The sequence below is a fragment of the Protomyctophum parallelum genome (assembly GCF_964188405.1).
Source record: "Protomyctophum parallelum genome assembly, chromosome: 13".
In the NCBI taxonomy this organism is placed as follows: domain Eukaryota; kingdom Metazoa; phylum Chordata; class Actinopteri; order Myctophiformes; family Myctophidae; genus Protomyctophum; species Protomyctophum parallelum.
This window is the reverse complement of record NC_139708.1, coordinates 45,957,229-45,979,246: the sequence shown is the minus strand read 5'-3', so window position 1 is coordinate 45,979,246 and position 22,018 is coordinate 45,957,229. Positions and strand designations below refer to the sequence as shown.

At 42.5% G+C, this 22,018-nt stretch overlaps 1 protein-coding gene across 1 annotated transcript in view; it reads right to left on the bottom strand.

Moving 5' to 3' along the window:
- Positions 1-22,018, bottom strand: part of slc29a4a (solute carrier family 29 member 4a) — a gene marked incomplete at its 5' end in the record, with an annotated part of 38,923 nt that overhangs the window by 15,837 nt on the left and 1,068 nt on the right. The window contains 5 exons of the mRNA XM_083780821.1: positions 1,876-2,159; positions 9,407-9,481; positions 10,727-10,855; positions 19,108-19,221; positions 20,627-20,758. Coding sequence (XP_083636947.1) covers positions 1,876-2,159; positions 9,407-9,481; positions 10,727-10,855; positions 19,108-19,221; positions 20,627-20,758 — 734 coding nt within the window. The remainder of the gene's footprint in view (positions 1-1,875; positions 2,160-9,406; positions 9,482-10,726; positions 10,856-19,107; positions 19,222-20,626; positions 20,759-22,018) is intronic.

Below are 22,018 nucleotides of genomic sequence, written 5' to 3'. Positions count from 1 at the left end.
AAGACACGCCTAGAGCAGGCGTGTCTTCCGGGTTTTCGCGTCGCTAGTGGCTTCAACTTGCAGCGTCAGCAAAAAACACCAAAACGGAAACGATTTGCAAGTTGACAACAAGTTGCGCGAGCGCCATTTCCATCCACCAGTTGTTTTGAAAAACCTGGAAGAGACACCGGCCGGGCTTCTAGGCGTTTTCTTGCCGCCTCTAGACGCTGAGGTGTTCCTGCACCCACCCATTCTCTACTATACGCTTTCATGGCTCTCTATCTGGCTTTGGTTTGCATTACATTACTGCTCATTGGGACACTACCTCTCCTCTCTACCGGTAAATGGTAAATGGTGCATTTATATAGCGCCTTCATCCAAGGCGCTTTACAGAGATTGTGCATTACATTCACCCATTCACACACACATTCATACACCGATTGCAGCGGAAGCCGTGCAAGGTACCAACCAGCACATCGGGAGCAATTTGGGGTTCAGTGTCTTTGCCCAAGGACACTTCGACATGTAGACAGGAGGAGCCGGGATTCAAACCGCCGACCCATGGATCATTGGACGACCTGCTCTACCTCCTGAGCCACAGCCGCCCCGGTCTCCTGTACTCCTGTTCTCCTCTATTTTATGGCATCGGTTTGGTTTAATTTATTTTTCACTGCCGCCACAAAATGGTTTCCATTCAATGCCTCCTCTGTTTAAGAATTTTTTTTTCTTTTTATTGATATAGGGATAGATGAAGGTATAGGCTGACAGGAAATGGGGAGAGAGATGGGGGGGGGGGGGGGGGGGGGGTGACATGCAGTGAGGGCCGTCGGGGATCGGGAGTCGAACCCGCGGCACGCTGCCAGGCTGTGAACTACCAGCCAATAAGGTGCCCAGACAGCTACGCCTGCCGCCCAGGGCAATGCCTCCTCTGTTTAACCCATTTTGGTGTTAGCATTACGCTATGCTTTAGCTATTGAAAAATAGCAGATCTACAAGCTCATAGAGCTACGAGCTTGTAGGTCTGCTATTTTTGAAAAATCAAAGAACGACGGACATAGAAACATAGCTTTTTCAGAAAACTGTCAGGATGCAGAAGACATTTTTAGAATCTGATCTCAGGTCAAAATGGGTTGTCTTTCTGAGTCATCCTGTTAACCCTCCCTCACCGACCGCACCCTATACCCCCCCCCTCTTTCGTCTCCCCCCCTCCCCCCCCCTCCCCTCTCTCTGTCTGTTTCTCCCTCTCTTCTCTATCGGAGTGGCAGCCAAAAACCATTACCCAACACACACAGCTTAAACAAATGATTCTGTGCTTGACTGGTGCTCGATCAAACAGCACACCCTCCTTACATACGCATGCACACACTGAAACTAAACTACTTAAATCCATATGGACATGCGCACGCACGCACACGCACATACATACACACAATAACACAGACACATATTTTGCCACACACATACAGTGGCACATGCGTGTACACTTACAAAGAGAGACTCCCTTGCGCGCACGCGCACACTGACGCACGCACGCACGCACGGTCGCGCGCGCACACACACACACACACACACACACACACACACACACACACACACAATTATTCTTTTAATATTCAACCCATTCTGACCAGGAACCCATTTTGGTGTTGGCATCATGTTATGCTTTAGCTATTGAAAAATAGCAGATCTACAAGCTCATAGCGCGCCACCGAGTGGCGCGCTATGAGCTTGTAGGTCTGCTATTTTTTGAGAAATCGAAGAACGACTGACATTTTTTTTTATCTGATCTCAGGTCAGAATGGGTTAATCAGACCAGTGTGTGTCCAGTGGAAACCTCGTATATGAATCTGATCTCAGGTCAGAATGAATCAACTAAAACCATCCGAAAACACTTACAAATCTTACTTCCTCCGAGCTGACGTCGTGGTGGACCCGGTATCCGGTGGCCCCGTTGTCGCGGGGGTCGTGACCCTTTGACCCCCCCACCTGACCTTTGCCCCCCTGCACCTGGTGGGTGTAGTAGTGGACGAAGCGCGAGCGCCGCACGGCCAGGTGCAGCAGGAAGCAGAGCATCTCCATGGCGATGGACACCAGGAAGAAGATCAGCGTGTTCTTCCGCTCGTCCTTGATCAGCAGCTTGGTGAAGATGCGGGAGAGAGAGATTATCACGCCCGCCGTGCCTGAGAGAGAGAGAGAGGGAGAGAGAGAGAGAGAGAGAGAGGGAGAGAGAGGGAGAGAGAGACACACACACAGACAGAGAGAGAGACACAGAGAGAGAGAGAGAGAGAGAGAGACATCACAAAACACTTTCGTTATTTATTATTCATTGGTATCAGTGTTGTTTTTGGCAGCTTTTTTTTTAGATTTTTAGTTTTTGTCATTAGTCTCTTGAATTAGTCTTCATTTAGTTTTAGTCACATTTTAGTCACCTGGAATGTTTCAGTGTTACTTACTCACTGCCCTACATGCCGGCTGGCATGTAGGGCAGCAACAAAGGATCTCCACTTCAGTCTGTCCTGGGCCTGCAGCGTCTGTATCCCCATTCTGACCTGAGATCAGATTCATACGAGGTTTCCGCCGGACACACACTGGTCTGATGAACCCATTCTGACCTGAGATCAGATTCTAAAAATGTCAGTCGCTCTTCGATTTTTCAAAAATAGCAGACCTACAAGCTCGTATCGCGCCACTCGGTGGCGCGATATGAGCTTGTAGATCTGCTATTTTTAAATAGCTAAAGCATAACATGATGCTGACACCAAAATGGGTGCCCGGTCAGAAGGGGTTATGGATCCCCAGGTGTGATGCAGGGTCTTCAACTCTCCCTCCACTGTCCTACGCCAGGTGTTCTTGGGTCGGCCTCTGTTGCGTTTTTGCCCTCTGGTGTCCAGTGAAGTGCAGTTCTGGTGATGTTGCCTTGTTCTCTATACGCATTACATGCCCGGTCCATTTCCACCGCCTTCTCATGGAGGATGGTTATCCATGTTTTCTTGTTTGCACAGATCAAGAAGGTGTTGGTTGGAGATGGTTTTAAGGCCAGAATATTCGCTGGATTTTCCTTAAGCTTTTTGGTGTGGAAGGTTGACAGTTTGTGGAGATCATTTTCTGTCGTTCTCCCAACATTCAGAACCGTATAGCAGGGTAGACAAGGAGGACACAGCTCTGGTACAGTCTAAGTTTGGTGTTGGTGCTGTACTGGGCCGACTTCCAGACGTTGTTAAGCCTCTGTAAGGCGTTTCTGGCCTTGCTGATCCTGCTTGTGATGTCGCTATACCTGCGCCTCCATCATGCTGTTTCCGAGGACCAGTGGATGGCTCTTTGTCAGTCCTCTACCCTTCGACCTGTCCAGCATGGGTGGCTCTCTGCCAGGAGAACATTTCTCCCGCTGGCATATAGCTCTATGGGTCGTTGAGGCACGCAAGCCCCTCTACCACGGCAAGGTGACGATCCTCAGAGTGTTAGTCGACTAACCCATTCTGACCTGAGATCAGATTCATACGAGGTTTCCGCCGGACACACACTGGTCTGATGAACCCATTCTGACCTGAGATCAGATTCTAAAAATGCCAGTCGCTCTTCGATTTTTCAAAAATAGCAGACCTACAAGCTCGTATCGCGCCACTCGGTGGCGCGATATGAGCTTGTAGATCTGCTATTTTTAAATAGCTAAAGCATAACATGATGCTGACACCAAAATGGGTGCCCGTTCAGAATGGGCTAAATATCATAAGATTCTAGTCGACTAAATCTACAGTTGATTTAGTCGAACAAAATGTATTTCGGCAGCGCCTTGATGCCGTCGTAATAGTGACAGTTTTTTTTTCACTTGCTGAAAATAGCCGATCTACAAGCCCACAACGCGTCACACTGCGACCCGTCGTGGGCTTGTAGGTCGGCTATTTTCAGCACGCAACAAATTGTAAAATTACTTAGACTGGATCTCTTGTCCACTAGTCCCTTCTTAACATTAGTTGACGAAATTGTCAGTATATTTAGTCTTTAGTCTTTAGTTTTCGTCAGTGGAAAAAGGTAGTCGACGAACATTTTTCATCTTAGTTTTAGTCGACGAAATCAACACTGATTTATATGATTGCGCGCCTGGTGGCTTTAAAGGTGTAGAGAAATGAAAAATACGTTTTTCACACGTTTAGTCCATATCCGTGGTCATCATATGTGCATACCTAACAATGGATGCCAAAAAAATGGGAGAATTCTAGGCATGTAACGATATATCATAGTAATCCCGACGATATGAATCGATTTATTGAAATAAAGAAAGAAAAAAGAAAGTGTGTGATGTGAAATGTGAGCTTTAGTCATATTCCATCATATTCAAGTGCTTTTGGAGAGAAATGATAGTCACTTTCAGTAGTAGAGCACTGTAGAGGGGAGCTGTGTGTGTCTGTGACTGTAGAGGGGAGCTGTGTGTGTCTGTGACTGTAGAGGGGAGCTGTGTGTGTCTGTGACTGTAGAGGGGAGCTGTGTGTGTCTGTGACTGTAGAGGGGAGCTGTGTGTGACTGTAGAGGGGAGCTGTGTGTGTCTGTGACTGTAGAGGGGAGCTGTGTGTGTCTGTGACTGTAGAGGGGAGCTGTGTGTGTCTGTGACTGTGACTGTAGAGGGGAGCTGTGTGTGTCTGTGACTGTAGAGGGGAGCTGTGTGTGTCTGTGACTGCAGAGGGGAGCTGTGTGTGTCTGTGACTGCAGAGGGGAGCTGTGTGTGTCTGTGACTGGAGAGGGGAGCTGTGTGTGTCTGTGACTGCAGAGGGGAGCTGTGTGTGTCTGTGACTGTAGAGGGGAGCTGTGTGTGTCTGTGACTGCAGAGGGGAGCTGTGTGTGTCTGTGACTGTAGAGGGGAGATGTGTGTGTCTGTGACTGCAGAGGGGAGATGTGTGTGTCTGTGACTGTAGAGGGGAGCTGTGTGTGTCTGTGACTGCAGAGGGGAGATGTGTGTGTCTGTGACTGCAGAGGGGAGATGTGTGTGTCTGTGACTGCAGAGGGGAGATGTGTGTGTCTGTGACTGTAGAGGGGAGCTGTGTGTGTCTGTGACTGCAGAGGGGAGCTGTGTGTGTCTGTGACTGTAGAGGGGAGCTGTGTGTGTCTGTGACTGCAGAGGGGAGATGTGTGTGTCTGTGACTGCAGAGGGGAGATGTGTGTGTCTGTGACTGTAGAGGGGAGCTGTGTGTGTGTGTGTGTGTGTGTGTGTGTGTGTGTGTGTGTGTGTGTGTGTGTGTGTGTGTGTGTGTGTGTGTGTGTGTGTGTCTGTGTGTGTGTGTGTCTGTGACTGTAGAGGGGAGCTGTGTGTGTGTGTGTGTGTGTGTGTGTGTGTGTGTGTGTGTGTGTGTGTGTGTGTGTGTGTGTGTGTGTGTGTGTGTGTGTCTGTGACTGCAGAGGGGAGCTGTGTGTGTCTGTGACTGTAGAGGGGAGCTGTGTGTGTGTGTGTGTGTGTGTGTGTGTGTGTGTGTGTGTGTGTGTGTGTGTGTGTGTGTGTGTGTGTGTGTGTGTGTGTGTGTCTGTGACTGCAGAGGGGAGCTGTGTGTGTCTGTGACTGTAGAGGGGAGCTGTGTGTGTGTGTGTGTGTGTGTGTGTGTGTGTGTGTGTGTGTGTGTGTGTGTGTGTGTGTGTGTGTGTGTGTGTGTGTGTGTGTGTGTGTGTGTGTGTGTGACTGCAGAGGGGAGCTGTGTGTGTCTGTGACTGCAGAGGGGAGCTGTGTGTGTCTGTGACTGTAGAGGGGAGCTGTGTGTGTCTGTGACTGCAGAGGGGAGCTGTGTGTGTCTGTGACTGTAGAGGGGAGCTGTGTGTGTCTGTGACTGCAGAGGGGAGCTGTGTGTGTCTGTGACTGCAGAGGGGAGCTGTGTGTGTCTGTGACTGTTCCCAGGTGATGATGGTCGTTGATGCTCATCAAGAAAGGCAATTGTGTTTCTGCACTGTCAAAAGTAATGCTACTTCTTTTGCAATGTAGTTAAATAAGAAAATGTATTAAAAAAATCTTGGGGGGAAGATAAATTATATAAAATAAAACTGTAATTTTTTTTTTTAATATCGTGAAAAATCGTATCGTGATACGAATCGTATCGTGAGTTGAGTGAATCGTTACATGCCTAGAAAAGTCTCATTGTTGTGCGTTTTTTATATATCAAAAGTCCATAAAATAAAGATTTAATTCCTTACTTAAAGGACAACTTTAGTTTTTTTCAACCAAGGTTCATGTTTTAGTTTGTTATTAGATAAAGCAAAAGATGAGTGTTAATCTTTTTTCATTTGCTGCTTTCTTTCGTTTTAGGGAATTTAGCTGTTTTTGACAGGGGGGCGGGGGCATTCGAGCATGGGGCTAAATATGCATTTTTTAACACAAAAAATGCTGGAAACGTATCCATACGCTTTATTAATATCGAACGCCGTACGCGCGAAGCGTATGTATACGTTTTATACGTTTTTTTATTGCTTACTGTACATCAACGTCCTATGCTCCAGGACACCGAAGAAAATAACAGCTTTCGTCTCCAGGAAGCTCCAATATGTGATCCGGGAGTAAAAAGCCCCTCCCTCCTGAAAAGAGGTCTGTCTGTGGCGAAGACGCTCCCTCCTCCAATGCCTCCATTACACGTATGGGTCTGCACGGCAACGGCATAGACCAACGCAGATGTCAGGGCATCTAAAATGGAGTTACCCATACTCTAGTGTCTGTGAATACACTCGATTCCCCCTCCCCTCCTGTTTCTACATGGTTTCTCCCGAGGAAGCTTTGTGGGGGGAGTCTCTTGATCGCTTTGGCAGTTTGAGTTCCCCCCCCCAGGCCCCACTGCGCCTTGCGATCGCCTTGCACCGCTCACTCATTCTCGGAAAAAGATATAACGCAGTCGTGTCGATTTGCCCTCTGCCAGTATATAAACCAAGAATAATCTTCAACGATCGCCATTTCATAACGTTTTCAACACGCACACGGCACACGCCATGATCAACTAACTGCCTGGCTACGTCTTCAGTCTTCACCAGCCATCGCTATCCGTTGTGTGTATCGCCATCGCGTCTTCACTTTGTTTGTTTGGGCAAGAAGCACGATCAGCGATGGAAAAGAGCTTTATATCCACGGCAGATAAGTAATGACGTATTATCGAAGGACCGCCATGATCAACTTACTGCCTACGTCTTCGTCAGCCAATGCAGCCATCATCGCTATCCGTTGTGTGATTGTGGATGTAGGGTGTAGGCTATATCCACGGTATCGAGAGAGACGCCCGGCTGTGATATAGGTCTTATCACTGCAATTATAATGAATAAAAAGGCTACAATCACACAACGGATAGCGATGGCTGCATTGGCTGGTGACAACGTAGCCTCGGTCCCAGGCAGTTAGTTGATCATGGCGGTCCCTCGATAATACGTCATTACTTATCTGCCGTGGATAAAACTCTTTTCCATCGCTGATCTCTGCTTCTTTGCCCAAACAAAGTGAAGATAGCGTTGTCCAACAAAGCAGCCAGTTATTTGATCATCTCTCTCTCCTGTGCTTCTTTCCTCAAACATGTCCAGACATGTCAACCTCAACCACTAAACTCACCGATCCAGTAACGCATCTCACCGTTATACTATCGTTCTGAAGGCAGATATAAAAATAAACATAAATAAATTATTGTCATATACATACTACACACTGAATGAAAGCCCTAATTGTCTACTTTTAGGAGGAAAACAAATACATAATATTGATCCCATGTACAGTTTGTCAGGCTATTGAATGCAGTTGTTCAGGTCCAACTATTATTCACAAAATAAGGCCTATAGCGACATGTACATATTATATACCGTATGAAACAGAAGACCCTCTGCTTTCATAAGAAAAAAACTAATACTGTAATAATAATAAAAATCACACCCCTGTGAAGTGAGCATTTCCTCATGAAGTTATCATAGCGAGTTATAAAGGTTTAAAGTCACAGAGATTGACAGGCAGATATAAACATAAATAAATTATTATCATATACATACTACACACTGAATGAAAGCCCTGAATGTCTACTTTTAGGAGGAAAACAAATATACAAATATATACAAATATAGTTTGTCAGTAATTGGCTATTGAATGCAGCTTGCGCCCACCAGAGAGGATTTCAGAAAATGCATGGACCAGAAGAACTATTATTCACAAAATAAGGCCTATAGCGAAATGTACATACTATATACCGTATGAAACAGAAGACTCTCTGCTTTCATAAGAAAAATACTTCTACTGTAATAATAATGAAAATCACACCCCTGTGAAGTGAGCAGTGCAATGTTGCGCAACATTGCACTGCTCACTTCACAGGGGTGTGATTTTCATTATTATTACAGTAGAAGTATTTTTCTTATGAAAGCAGAGAGTCTTCTGTTTCATACGGTATATAGTATGTACATTTCGCTATAGGCCTTATTTTGTGAATAATAGTTCTTCTGGTCCATGCATTTTCTGAAATCCTCTCTGGTGGGCGCAAGCTGCATTCAATAGCCAATTACTGACAAACTATACATGGGACCATGTGTATTTGTTTTCCTCCTAAAAGTAGACATTCAGGGCTTTCATTCAGTGTGTAGTATGTATATGATATTATTTGTGTTCATTTTTATATCTGTCTGTCAATGTCTGTCAACTTCAACCTTCCATATCTCTGCTGTTTTTTCAAGCGAGCAGCGTGCCTTCAAAAGCAGGTTTTAGAAAAAGGTCAATATCTCCAGAATGGAAGATGGTAGAATCATAATTTTTTTTTTAAATTGAAGTGGACATGTTTGGCCTACTTTTTATTTATGCGATGTGATTCTAGCTATAAGAGGCCCCTCGCTGTGGGCCCCTAAAAAGTTCAAAAGTCCAATGTTAATCGCTTAGCACCAGCAAGCCTGAGCAAATAGAAAACTCTAGCATACAATGTGTTAACACAATTTGATGGTGATTTCTTTTTTTATGGTTTACTATAGTCCTAATAAACCCCAGGAAATTACATCTGGCCACAGAAGATCACAGGATCTTCTGAATGTGAAGGTAGCCTACTGGGGGAAGCCTTATACCGTATAGGCTCAATATGTCAGTTTGTCAGATTCAATAGATCCTGTGATCTTCTGTGGCCAGATGTAATTTCCTGGCGTTTATTAGGACTATAGTAAACCATAAAAAAATAAATCACCATAAAATTGTGTTAAAAAATACATATTTAGCCCCATGCTCGAATGCCCCCGCCCACCTGTCAAAAACTGCTAAAACCCCTAAAACGAAAGAAAGCAGCAAATGAAAGAAAATGAACACTCACCTTTTAGTTTCTCTAATAACAACCTAAAACATGAACCTTGGTTGAAAAAAACTAAAGTTGTCCTTTAAGGAAAACGTGCTGACGACGTGTAGAGAGAGAAACACATCATCAATAAAAGCCAATCAAAATGAGGCTCCCAGTATACTTACTTTCTCCAGTCATCACCCCCTGTGTGTAGCGCTTAGGCAGCATCCCCATGTAACCATAGAAACTGGACTGCTGCACTGGGAATGAAACGGACGAGGGTGTTCTCAGATCAGTGCAAACAGTGGAGTGACAGAGTCAACACGTTAATGACGCCGTCCGTGATTATAACCCATTCTGACCTGAGATCAGATTCTAAAAATTGTCTTCTACATCCTGACCGTTTTCTGAAAAACCTGTGTTTTTCTATTATGTCAGTGGTTTTCATGTCGCATCTGAAAATATGTTGTTCCAGGGACCCTCTCCAGAAGCAAAGATTTCAGTTAAAAGGATCCCTGGCTAATAAGACAAAATATGCCTTAAAACATTATACTTGCTCTCTACAACTAAAATTAAAAAATTAAAACAACTTAAATATTGTATAATTTTTTTCATAAATAGAGAATCTTTCACTCAATAGGAGCTGTCGCAAGTTGATGATGTCATATGTCCATGTGGTCTAGCCAGGGGGGCAGTCAGACAGATATTTTGTGAAGCCACTAAGGAAATCGGGATTTCTGAAAGTTCATATAATGTCCTGTTGTGGCGCTGTCATTGGGCCCAGAAAAACCCATAGCCCCATAGCAGTCCATGTATTTGGGCCCAACTTCACCTAGACTGTATTACCTTAATAAACATGGTCATGAATACTTTCTTCTTCCAGTCACTAGTTTAAAGTCTCATTTCTAATGTCATAATATTCTTTTTGGAAAAGTATGGTCCCATTTATTAAAAGAATGACCATAAAGTCGCGTATGTTCTGAGGGGCGTGGCTACCGTTACAGTCTATGATCGGGATTCCCCTCCCACTCGAGTCAAAATAAAAACCAACTAAGAAGAAGGGGGGAAGTCCCGCCTCGTTGTCTGGGCCAGCCAATGGCCAGCTGGACCAAAACGGATCTAGAAAGATGGCGATTTACAATTGAAGGACTGACAGGCTTCATTTTACGTTCATGTTAGACCCGGGGAACGCTTTGTCCATATTTTTTACAGTCTACGGGTCTAGCCCTATATGGAATGTATGGAGTGCATACTGTATATATGCTTATAGAAACCAACTTAATGCTTCCTACGGATAATATGAGCATCAAAGCAAATATTTGAAATACTGTCATAATGCTTAAAACACCAAAAGGGCTATTTTTTTTTAAACGAAGAACGACTGACATAGAAACATAGCGTTTTCAGAAAACTGTCAGGATGCAGAAGACATTTTTAGAATCTGATCTCAGGTCAAAAAATGGGTTAAAACAATAATTAAAAAAAGCAACACATTGTGTGATTACCTGTACATCCAAAGGCCACCACGCCGACGGAGATGAGGTTGAAGATGTAGGCCTGTCTGACGGTGAACTTCTCCAACCACACGTCAAACACGCTGATGAACACCAGAGGACCCAACGCCAGGATATAACCTGAAGGACACACACACACACACAGTGATGAACACCAGAGGACCCAACGCCAGGATATAACCTGAAGAACACACACAAACACACTGATGAACACCAGAGGACCCAACGCCAGGATATAACCTGAAGAACACACACAAACACACTGATGAACACCAGAGGACCCAACGCCAGGATATAACCTGAAGGACACACACACACACACACACACGTCAAACACACTGATGAACACCAGAGGACCCCAGGCGAAAAATAAATATATTTATTCCATACTTAAGTACACTTTTAGCACAGAAAGTATGTTAAATGTATACTTGTAGTGTCTCTAATCATATTAATAGTACATTTTTGCTAAATATAATATAAGTGAACATAAATTAATTTGTGATTTAGCACATTTGTGATAAGTGTACTAAATGAGAAATATATTTCAAATAGTATGAAAGTATGCTTTTCATGAGTGCATTAATTTTATGTTTACTTTTGTCTAACTTAAATACATATAATCACAAATACATTTGTGATTATTATATTTTAAGTACTTTATCAATATATTCACAACAAGTTCTCCTGAACATGCATTTATTGTAAGATGTACTTTAATTATAATAATTAAAAATATATTGGTGATTATTATATTTTAAGTCCATTAGCAATATATTTATAGCAAGTTCTCCTGAACATGCATTTATTGTAAGATGTACTTTAATATAATAATTAGAAATACATTTGTGATTATTATATTTTAAGTCCATTAGCAATATATTCATAGCAAGTTCTCCTGAACATGCATTTATTGTAAGATGTACTTCAATTATAATAATTAAAAATACATTGGTGATTATTATATTTTAAGTCCATTAGCAATATATTCATAGCAAGTTCTCCTGAACATGCATTTATTGTAAGATGTACTTTAATATAATAATAAAAAATACATTTGTGATTATTATATTTTAAGTCCATTAGCAATATATTCATAGCAAGTTCTCCTGAACATGCATTTATTGTAAGATGTACTTTAATATAATAATAAAAAATACATTTGTGATTATTATATTTTAAGTCCATTAGCAATATATTCATAGCAAGCTCTCCTGAACATGCATTTATTGTAAGATGTACTTTAATATAATAATTAAAAATACATTTGTGATTATTATATTTTAAGTCCATTAGCAATATATTCATAGCGAGTTCTCCTGAACATGCATTTATTGTAAGATGTACTTTAATATAATAATTAAAAATATATTTGTAGATTGTATTTTTTAAATGCACTCTTAGCATATTTTAAGTAAATATATTTGTAGATTGTATTTTTAATACATTATAAATACAATACAAGTATAAACTTTCAGTATATTAAGTTTAAGTACATTAAGTACTAATGTGCTATAAATACTGCCAGGTGAAATGGGAGTGGCTAGAGGAAGTCCATTTCCCAGCATACACTGGGGCTCCAAGGACCGTGTGTTATTGTTCTTATTTGTGTTATTATTTGAATATTAGAATGTATACTGGAGTTATGTTATGGGTAATTGTGTTTAGGGTTTTGTTGTGGAGTTATTTGGTGATTTATGTTGTTTTATGTGATTTGTTAGTAAAACCATGAATCTAAATGTCTGTTGGTTTGATCAGTCCCTCTCCCCTTTTCCCATTCATATGTATAGTAACATGGTTGCTCCAATTAAGAGTTATATATGCAAATATATTCAAATGTATACTTTTCCGAAGTATATATATAATATATATATATACTTTGGAAAAGTATAAATTTGCATATATATTATATATAATGCTTAAATTTTATTTGGAGTATAAAAGTCATTAATTTGAAGTATACTATCAAATATATTTTAAGCACATTAGTTTGTAATGTTATTATATTAACACATTGGTAGTATATTTTAAATGTATTTATTTATATACTATACAAACACACTATAAATATAATATAAGTATGCTTTTCACTCATCGGAAAAAGTATACTTGGGATACTGGAAGTATATTTTCAATTTAACACTATTGTTTTGTCAGAAAAGGGTTAAAAAGTATAGAAAAAATATATTTAAGATATGTTTAAGTAGATCTGATAGTGTATTCGAGATAACAAAGTATATTTTAAGCACATTAGTTCATAATGTTATTCTATTAACACATTGGTAGTATATTTTAAATGCATTTATTTAATACTTGATATACACTCGATATATTAAAAAATACACTATAAATATAATCTAAGTATGCTTTTCAAAAGTATACTTGGAATACTGGAAGTATATTTTCAATTTAACACTATTTTTTTGGTCACAAAAGGGTTAAAAAGTATAGAAAAAATATATTTAAGATATGTTTTAGCACATCTTAAGTGCAACTTAAGTATAAAAAGTACAACTTAAGTAGTTTCAAAATAGCACAATTTAAATTCAAATAATTTCAAGTACAAATAAGTACATTTAGTATACTTTAAAAAAGTATACTAAATATATTTATTTTTCGCCTGGGACCCAACGCCAGGATATAACCTGAAGAACACACACACACACACACACACACACACACACACACACACACACACACACGTCAAACACACTGATGAACACCAGAGGACCCAACGCCAGGATATAACCTGAAGGACACACACACGTCAAACACACTGATGAACACCAGAGGTCCCTCCCAACGCCAGGATATAACCTGAAGGACACACACACACACACACACACACACGTCAAACACACTGATGAACACCAGAGGTCCCAACGCCAGGATATAACCTGAAGAACACACACACAAACACACTGATGAACACCAGAGGTCCCTCCCAATGCCAGGATCTAACCTGAAGGACAAACACAAACACACTGATGAAGACCAGAGGTCCCTCCCAACGCCAGGATATAACCTGAAGAACACACACACAAACACACTGATGAAGACCAGAGGACCCAACGCCAGGATATAACCTGAAGAACACACACACACACACACTGATGAAGACCAGAGGACCCTCCCAATGCCAGGATATAACCTGAAGAACACACACAAACACACTGATGAAGACCAGAGGACCCTCCCAACGCCAGGATATAACCTGAAGAACACACACACAAACACACTGATGAAGACCAGAGGACCCAACGCCAGGATATAACCTGAAGAACACACACAAACACACTGATGAACACCAGAGGACCCAACGCCAGGATATAACCTGAAGAACACACACAAACACACTGATGAAGACCAGAGGACCCAACGCCAGGATATAACCTGAAGAACACACACACACACACACACACACACACGTCAAACACACTGATGAACACCAGAGGACCCAACGCCAGGATATAACCTGAAGAACACACACACAAACACACTGATGAACACCAGAGGACCCAACGCCAGGATATAACCTGAAGAACACACACAAACACACTGATGAAGACCAGAGGACCCAACGCCAGGATATAACCTGAAGAACACACACATCAAACACACTGATGAAGACCAGAGGTCCCTCCCAACGCCAGGATATAACCTGAAGGACACACGTCAAACACACTGATGAAGACCAGAGGTCCCTCCCAACGCCAGGATATAACCTGAAGGACACACACACGTCAAACACACTGATGAAGACCAGAGGTCCCTCCCAACACCAGGATATAACCTAGAGGACACACGTCAAACACACTGATGAACACCAGAGGTCCCTCCCAATGCCAGGATATAACCTGAAGGACACACACACGTCAAACACACTGATGAAGAGACCAGAGGTCCCTCCCAACGCCAGGATATAACCTGAAGGACACCATTTTAGTCACCCGGAATATATTAGTGTTAGTCTAGTTTTAGTCGACTACATGTCATGAGAATTTAGTCGACTAAATCTACAGTTGATTTAGTCGACTAAATTTCACTTTGGAGGGCCTTGATGCCGTCGTAATGGCTGTTTTTACACTTGCTGAAAATAGCTGATCTACAAGCTCACAACGCGTCGCGCTTCAGCATGCAACAAAGTGTAAATTTGACTGGATCTCTTCTCTACTGGGTCCCTTCCTAACATTTTTGTCTAGTTTTTATCTGTTGACGAAATTGTCATTAGTTTTAGCCATCATAGCTTAGTTTTCATTTAGTTTCCATGTAGTTTTCGTCAGTGAAAAAAGGTAGTCGACGAACATTTTTCGTCTTGGTTTTAGACGACGAAAACAACACTGTAAAAAATAGGTTTGAGGGAAAAGGAAGTTCCGGATGATTGTTGACTACAAAACAATGACTACAACATGACGTAGCGATATCATCCTGATGACTACAAAACAATGACTACAACATGCCGTAGCAATATCATCCTGATGACTACAAAACAATGACTACGACATGACGTAACGATATCATCCTGATGACTACAAAACAATGACTACAACATGACGTAGCGATATCATCCTGATGACTACAAAACAATGTCTACGACATGACGTGACGATATCATCCTGATGACTACAAAACAATGTCTACGACATGACGTGACGATATCATCCTGATGACTACAAAACAATGTCTACGACATGACGTGACGATATCATCCTGATGACTACAAAACAATGACTACAACATGACGTAGCGATATCATCCTGATGACTACAAAACAATGACTACAACATGACGTAGCGATATCATCCTGATGACTACAAAACAATGACTACAACATGACGTAGCGATATCATCCTGATGACTACAAAACAATGACTACAACATGACGTAGCGATATCATCCTGATGACTACAAAACAATGACTACAACATGACGTAGCGATATCATCCTGATGACTACAAAACAATGACTACAACATGACGTAGCGATATCATCCGCTCCCGACCGGATCATAATCCCCGAAAAGGAATGCTGCCCAGGCTATTACCTACCAGTCCAAAGATCCAAGACCAACCAGTAGGGGTCAGCGGTAATAAGATTACATGTATTGTACAGTCTGTGGGGAAATCAGGGTCAATTGGTAAAAAAAGAGAGGAAGGAGGAAATTGAAAACAATGTGTGACATGTTCTTCTTGTTTCTCATTTGACACGGAACAGATTATTTGTCAAAGGTCACAGACCTTTGACAAATAATTCATTATATTTGAAAGGAAACCAATTAAGTGAACTACAAGCACACTCCAGATTATGGAGGGATAGACAGACCGTAGGCTGACAGGAAATGGGGAGAGGGATGCGGGGGGGGGAGACATGCTAGTAAAGGCTGTCGGGATCGGGAGTCGAACCCGCGGCACACTGCCAGACTGGGTTACCAGCCAAGGAGCCTGGACCGCTGAGCCATGGACCAGGCCCCAAAAGGCATTTTAACCTTTATCTATGCTTGTACACAGTGTGCACAAGCATACTGTAAGCCTGAAAGCCGAATTACCATCTATGGATTGTTATTGACTTCACAACCACCTGCACTGGAGTTGTTTTCTTACTGAGAACACTCAGGTTGTCCTTCAAATATATTAAAATATAGTGTATTCATTCCACCTGGCTCCCATTGACACTACACAATGTATTCTTTAATGCTCTGCTCCAGTTTGCCTCCTAGTGCTTCGATTAGAATGTGACATAATATCTGATCTCCTTGCTCAATATTCTCCTTGTTCATCATAGCTAGCCTGGCGAATAAGCCAGACCGAATCAGCCGTTGGCAAAAGAACAATTGCGTTTGTATTTATGTATTATGACAATGCAGTAAACTACATCCATTGAATATTTATGTAATAATCTTTCTCAAATGTTGTCTTGGCAAACATAAACAACAACAGAGAACATCAAAGGGGGGGAGAAACATCTCTTCTACGCCCATGGAAATACGGTCCCTTGTGGTCTCATAAACCCCGACAGAGACCCTGCTTTTTTTAACCCATTTAGACCCGGGAACGATTCTACTTAATGTCTTCTAAATCCTGACAGTTTTCTGAAAACCCTATGATTCTAATGTCAGTCATTTTCATGTCAAGGACCCCCCCCCCCCCCCCCCCCCCCCCAGATTATGGCCGCCGACCCCCCATCGCTCTGAAAGAATATATATTCAAAGATTTGCACTACATTTTCACGATTTTTCAAAAATAGCAGACCTACCTGTACAAGTTCGTAGCGCGGCGCTATGAGCTTGTAGATCTGCTATTTTTCAATAGCTAAAAGTATAACATAATGCTTTGAAAAAAAACACCAAAAGGGGTTCCCGCCAAAAATGGGTTAATCACTGAAAGACTGCAACTACAAGGAAACATTACTGCAAAGTGTATTATTTTGTTCTGCATCGTCTGCTCCCCCCGTAGCACTAGACTAGAGAGAGAGTCCCTGGGGCTCCTTTCAGAAAATGAACGCTATAAAATTAGCACACGGAGGGAAATTGAATCAGCGTGAGACCATGTTTTTATATTAGGGTGTCTCCTCCGCAATATGGGGAGTATCTCAGACAAAGATAATGACTCTACTGCACAGAATGTTAATTGAACGCCAAATAAGTGTGCAATTTGGAGCGGAAGACACATTTTCAGGTGGGATATCCAATTGCATTCAATCAGCTTTAATTTGTCAGCTTTAAATCGGCTTAGTTTGATAGTGTTCCAGTTCCAATTTTGTGCTTTTGCGCATATATTTATTTTTCCATCAATTCCAATTTCACTTGTTTATGGTGAATTAACCCATTCTGGACGGGAACCCCTTGTTTTAACTAAGCATTATGTTATGCTTTAGCTATTGAAAAATATCAGATCTACAAGCTCATAGCGCGCCACCGAGTGGCGCGCTACGAGCTTGTAGGTCTGCTATTTTTGAAAATTTGTAAAAATGCGGCACAAATCTTTGAATATATATTCTTTCAGAGCGAACTTTTCTTTTTTTTTTCGACGTCAGGCCTAAAAGAGGTTAAGCTAATTGGAGCACCAGTTGTTCTCTCAAACTTTTCGGGATTTCTCATGACTCCTCGCCTGTCTCCCCACTTCTCCGTCTCAGACTTTGCTCATCTAGATGTTGTTTTTCTATGTTATGTTCTACTTGTTTTGATTCTATGTTCTGATTGGTATGTTCTGTTTATCTAGCTGTTGCATGTCTATGTTCTTGTTCTAGTTGTTTTGGTTTGTAATCAGCCCTCCTGTGTATATTAGTCTTGTTCCCCAGTCAGTCCTTGACTCCTTGTCGGTTCATTGTTTAGTGTCACTCTGCATTTGTCATTTCTGTTCCGTTCACCTGTTAAATAAAATACCCAACCATGGGTTTTGATCACTACTCCTGCCTGGCTGTCCTGCATTTGGGTCCGATCACCACCAACACCACCAGATCGTGACACCCGGTCGCTGCCCGCACAAGAGTATGAAACTCTGATGCTGGCAGGGCGGTACTGGCCCCATAGGACAGGCAGGCAGGCCACGAGGAGAGGTCCGGGCGTGCTGCCATTCTGCCAGTGCCAACATGATAATGTCACTGTACCTGTATCAGTGAGTGACAAATAAACCCTCTTATCTTGAATCCTTTTGCCAGCATCATTCTTGTGAGAGCAACAAAGGGTTGTGTAGTTAGTTGTCTGTTGGTTTGTATCATTTATGTTGTTCTGTGAAAGTGGTGGTATTATGGTGGTATGTGTGTGCCTCGACGGAGCGGGCGATATAGTTTCTGCTATCTGCACGCTGGTTGTGGTGGGCCGGTCTGGGCGAAAATGACCGGTTGGCCGTGTGCATTCAGAGCATGTTCATTTGAATGATCAATGCATGGATTGTGTTCCGGCTTGGATCAATGAAACTAACATAGTGTACTTTAAGTTAAAAACAATTACACTTTTTTTTTTAAAATATACTTGTTATTACTGTATATATATATGTTTTATATTAATGTTATATTATCATAACAATCATGTTTTACCACGTGCGTGCGTGCGTGGTAAATGGTGCATTTATATAGCGCCTTTATCCAAGGCGCTTTACATAGATTGTGCATTACATTCACCCATTCACACACACACATTCACACACCGATTGCGGCGGAAGCCATGCAAGGTACCAACCAGCACATCGGGAGCAATTTGGGGTTCAGTGCCTTTGCCTGAGGACACTTCGACATGTAGACAGGAGGAGGAGCCGGGATTCAAACCGCCGACCCACGGATCATTGGACGACCTGCTCTACCTCTTGAGCCACAGTCGCGTGCGTGCGTGCGTTATGTGGTGACATTTGACACCAATCCGCTGATGTGACACTCACCCACTGTGATTCTGGTGTGGAGGCTGAGTCTCTCCACCAGCACGTTGTTGAGGATGACGGCCACCAGAGCCACCATGATGTACGTCAGGCTCATGTCGAACACGATGGACGTACCTGCAAAGCACACGGACGGCATAGTGACGCAGAGTCGCAGGTTCAAGGCTGTTTACCGTTTACCGTCACGTACCGTACACGTCCCACAGGCAGAGGAAATATAGTGTACTTTAACCCATTCTGACCTGAGATCAGATTCTATAAATGCCTTCTACATCCTGACAGTTTTCTGAAAAAGCTATGTTTCTATGTCAGTCGTTCTTCGATTTTTCAAAAAATAGCAGACCTACAAGCTCGTAGCGCGCCACTCGGTGGCACGCTATGAGCTTGTAGATCTGCTATTTTTCAATAGCTAAAGTATAACATAATGCTAACACCAAAAGGGGTTAAGCTTCCTCCATTTGCTGTGCTATTTGGGTGATGAAACTGAGCGAGCAAATGGAATCGCGCACAAGCCAAATAGCTTCTTTGACTAGACAATTATAAACACGATGCTGATTATAGTAAAATGACAAAGAGATGCGTAGGAGAATAAGGAGAGATGACGCAGCCTGACTCCGCGGACATCTCCATTTGCAGGCCGCTGTATACCAAACTAATTTGGCATTGCGGCTTACGGGTGCTTTTAAACTCCACTATGTGCCTTCCCAAAATGTCAATTCAGGGGGAAAGCGTTCCAACACGCCCATGACCACACCTCTAGGTGCAAATACCGGTGTCTGCATAATGGATAGCGAGTGACACTGGACCCAAAATACCTTTTAAACACACACACACACACACACATACACATACATGTTTATTATTCATATTATTATTTTTAAGCAAACATTTTCTAATTCTCAAATCTCAAATTTCTAATTCTCTGCTTCTGGAGGTCCCTCCCTGGCACAACACATTTCTTTCTTTTTTTTGTCGTTTATGTTTTCGCCTTTATTTTATATATTTTTATAGAGGGACAGACAGTATAGGCTGACAGGAAATGGGGAGAGAGATGGGGGGGGGGGGTGACATGCAGTAAAGGCCGTCGGGATCGGGAGTCGAACCCGCGGAACACTGCCAGACTTGGCAGACTTCTTTTTATCCCACGATTTTGTAACCAATTTTTCACCCCTGTGCATCTAATGTGATCCTGGGCTCTATACACACCCTCCGCCAACCTAGTCCCCATATATGGGGGACAAGGGGAGAGCAACGGACTTGAACTCATGCTTCCTTCATGCCCGAGTGTCCAAGTTGCTCCTTTTACACCTGACGGGGGGGAGTTTCCCTGGTTGGACGTAGCGCGTGGAAGGAACACGTTATTCCAACCAGTTCCTTTCCCCTCCATCAGGCGCCCCGGCTGGCCAGGGGGAGGCAGTTTTTAGAGACCAGGATTACTGCATTTTTTTGTGAGGGTACCTACCCTACCCTGCACAGCACATTTCTGACATGAAAAGGGTTTGAGGACTGTTTCAGTTTCTACCTTCGAACTTGTGGTGCAGGTAGTCCACGTCGGTGATGAAGCTGTTGTAGGGAAGCAGGAAGCCCACGCCGGCCAACAGCATGGCAAAGTAGATGCCGTGGTAACGGTCGTCAGGGATTGGCTCTTCAAAGGCTGAGCAGGAAGGAAGGAATGAATGACGGCCGGAAGGAGAAAGAAAGGGAGAGGAGGTTAGAGGAGAGAAGGGGTATGGGGGGGAGGGGGTTCCAGGGGGTTCTCATCCTCGATTACCCATTCTGACCTGAGATCATATTCTAAAAATGTCTTCTACATCCTGACAGTTTTCTGAAAAAGCCTATGTTTCTATGTCAGTCGATTTTTCAAAAATAGCAGACCTACAAGCTCGTAAGCGCGCCACTCGGTGGCGCGCTACGAGCTTGTAGATCTGCTATTTTTCAATAGCTAAAACATAGCATGACGCTAACAACCAAAAGGGGTTCCCGCCCAGAATGGGATAAGCATAGTCACGACCTTACATTTAGATGCCATTGGAACTATTTGTATTCACACTTTTCAATCAAAGTCACAACAAATGTTTTGCTATTTTAGAATAGCTGATTGTAGACTCTCGTAGACCTATTTGACAGTGCAGAAACATAATTGTTGCCTTCCTTGATGCATCAACGACCATCGGCTAGCTGGTCACAGTCACTCAGCCTATGCAGCACTCTGAACTGAACGTGACTGCATGGAGTCTGTTTCATTTCTATCCAAAGGCCATTGAATGATGGAATATGATTAAGGATTACTGTGATTATGGTAATCTCACATTATCACACATACCATAATTCACAAAAAGAAAAAGAAAAAAAATGTTTTTTTTTTTTTTTTTTAATAATAATCTGAATAATTTTGCGGACCCCCTGGCTGTTGAGGTGCTGCCTTCAAATGTACAGACAAAAGAGGTACAATACTTACAAATGTTTGCTCTTATTCAACTATAAACATGACAGTAGTTTGTTTTATTGGTGTTTATATGTGACCATACCAAGTTTCATCATGCTTTAAGTAGCATGAGACATTGCTTGACATTGCTTGATTCCAAGCATTCATTTTGCACACAAAAAAAACACTCCTTGGGCTAGAAACGGCCACAGCCCTCATCACAAATTTGATGAGATCAGCACATTTTGGGCACATTTTGCACAAGTGACTATGGCCGTTTTTAACCCAAGGAGCCCAAGCCCCCAGAACCAAGGTATAAAAGTCTTGGCTTGGTGGTCAAATCTGGGATTGCAAAACTTCCGCATTTAAAACACTGCACGTGCGTCACCAACGTCAACTGCTTCAAAGCGCAGTGTGCCAAGCTCGGTGCTCAAGTCTTCCGCATTTGAGCCAAGGTAAATAAAAATACGTCATTTTCTATGACCAGCA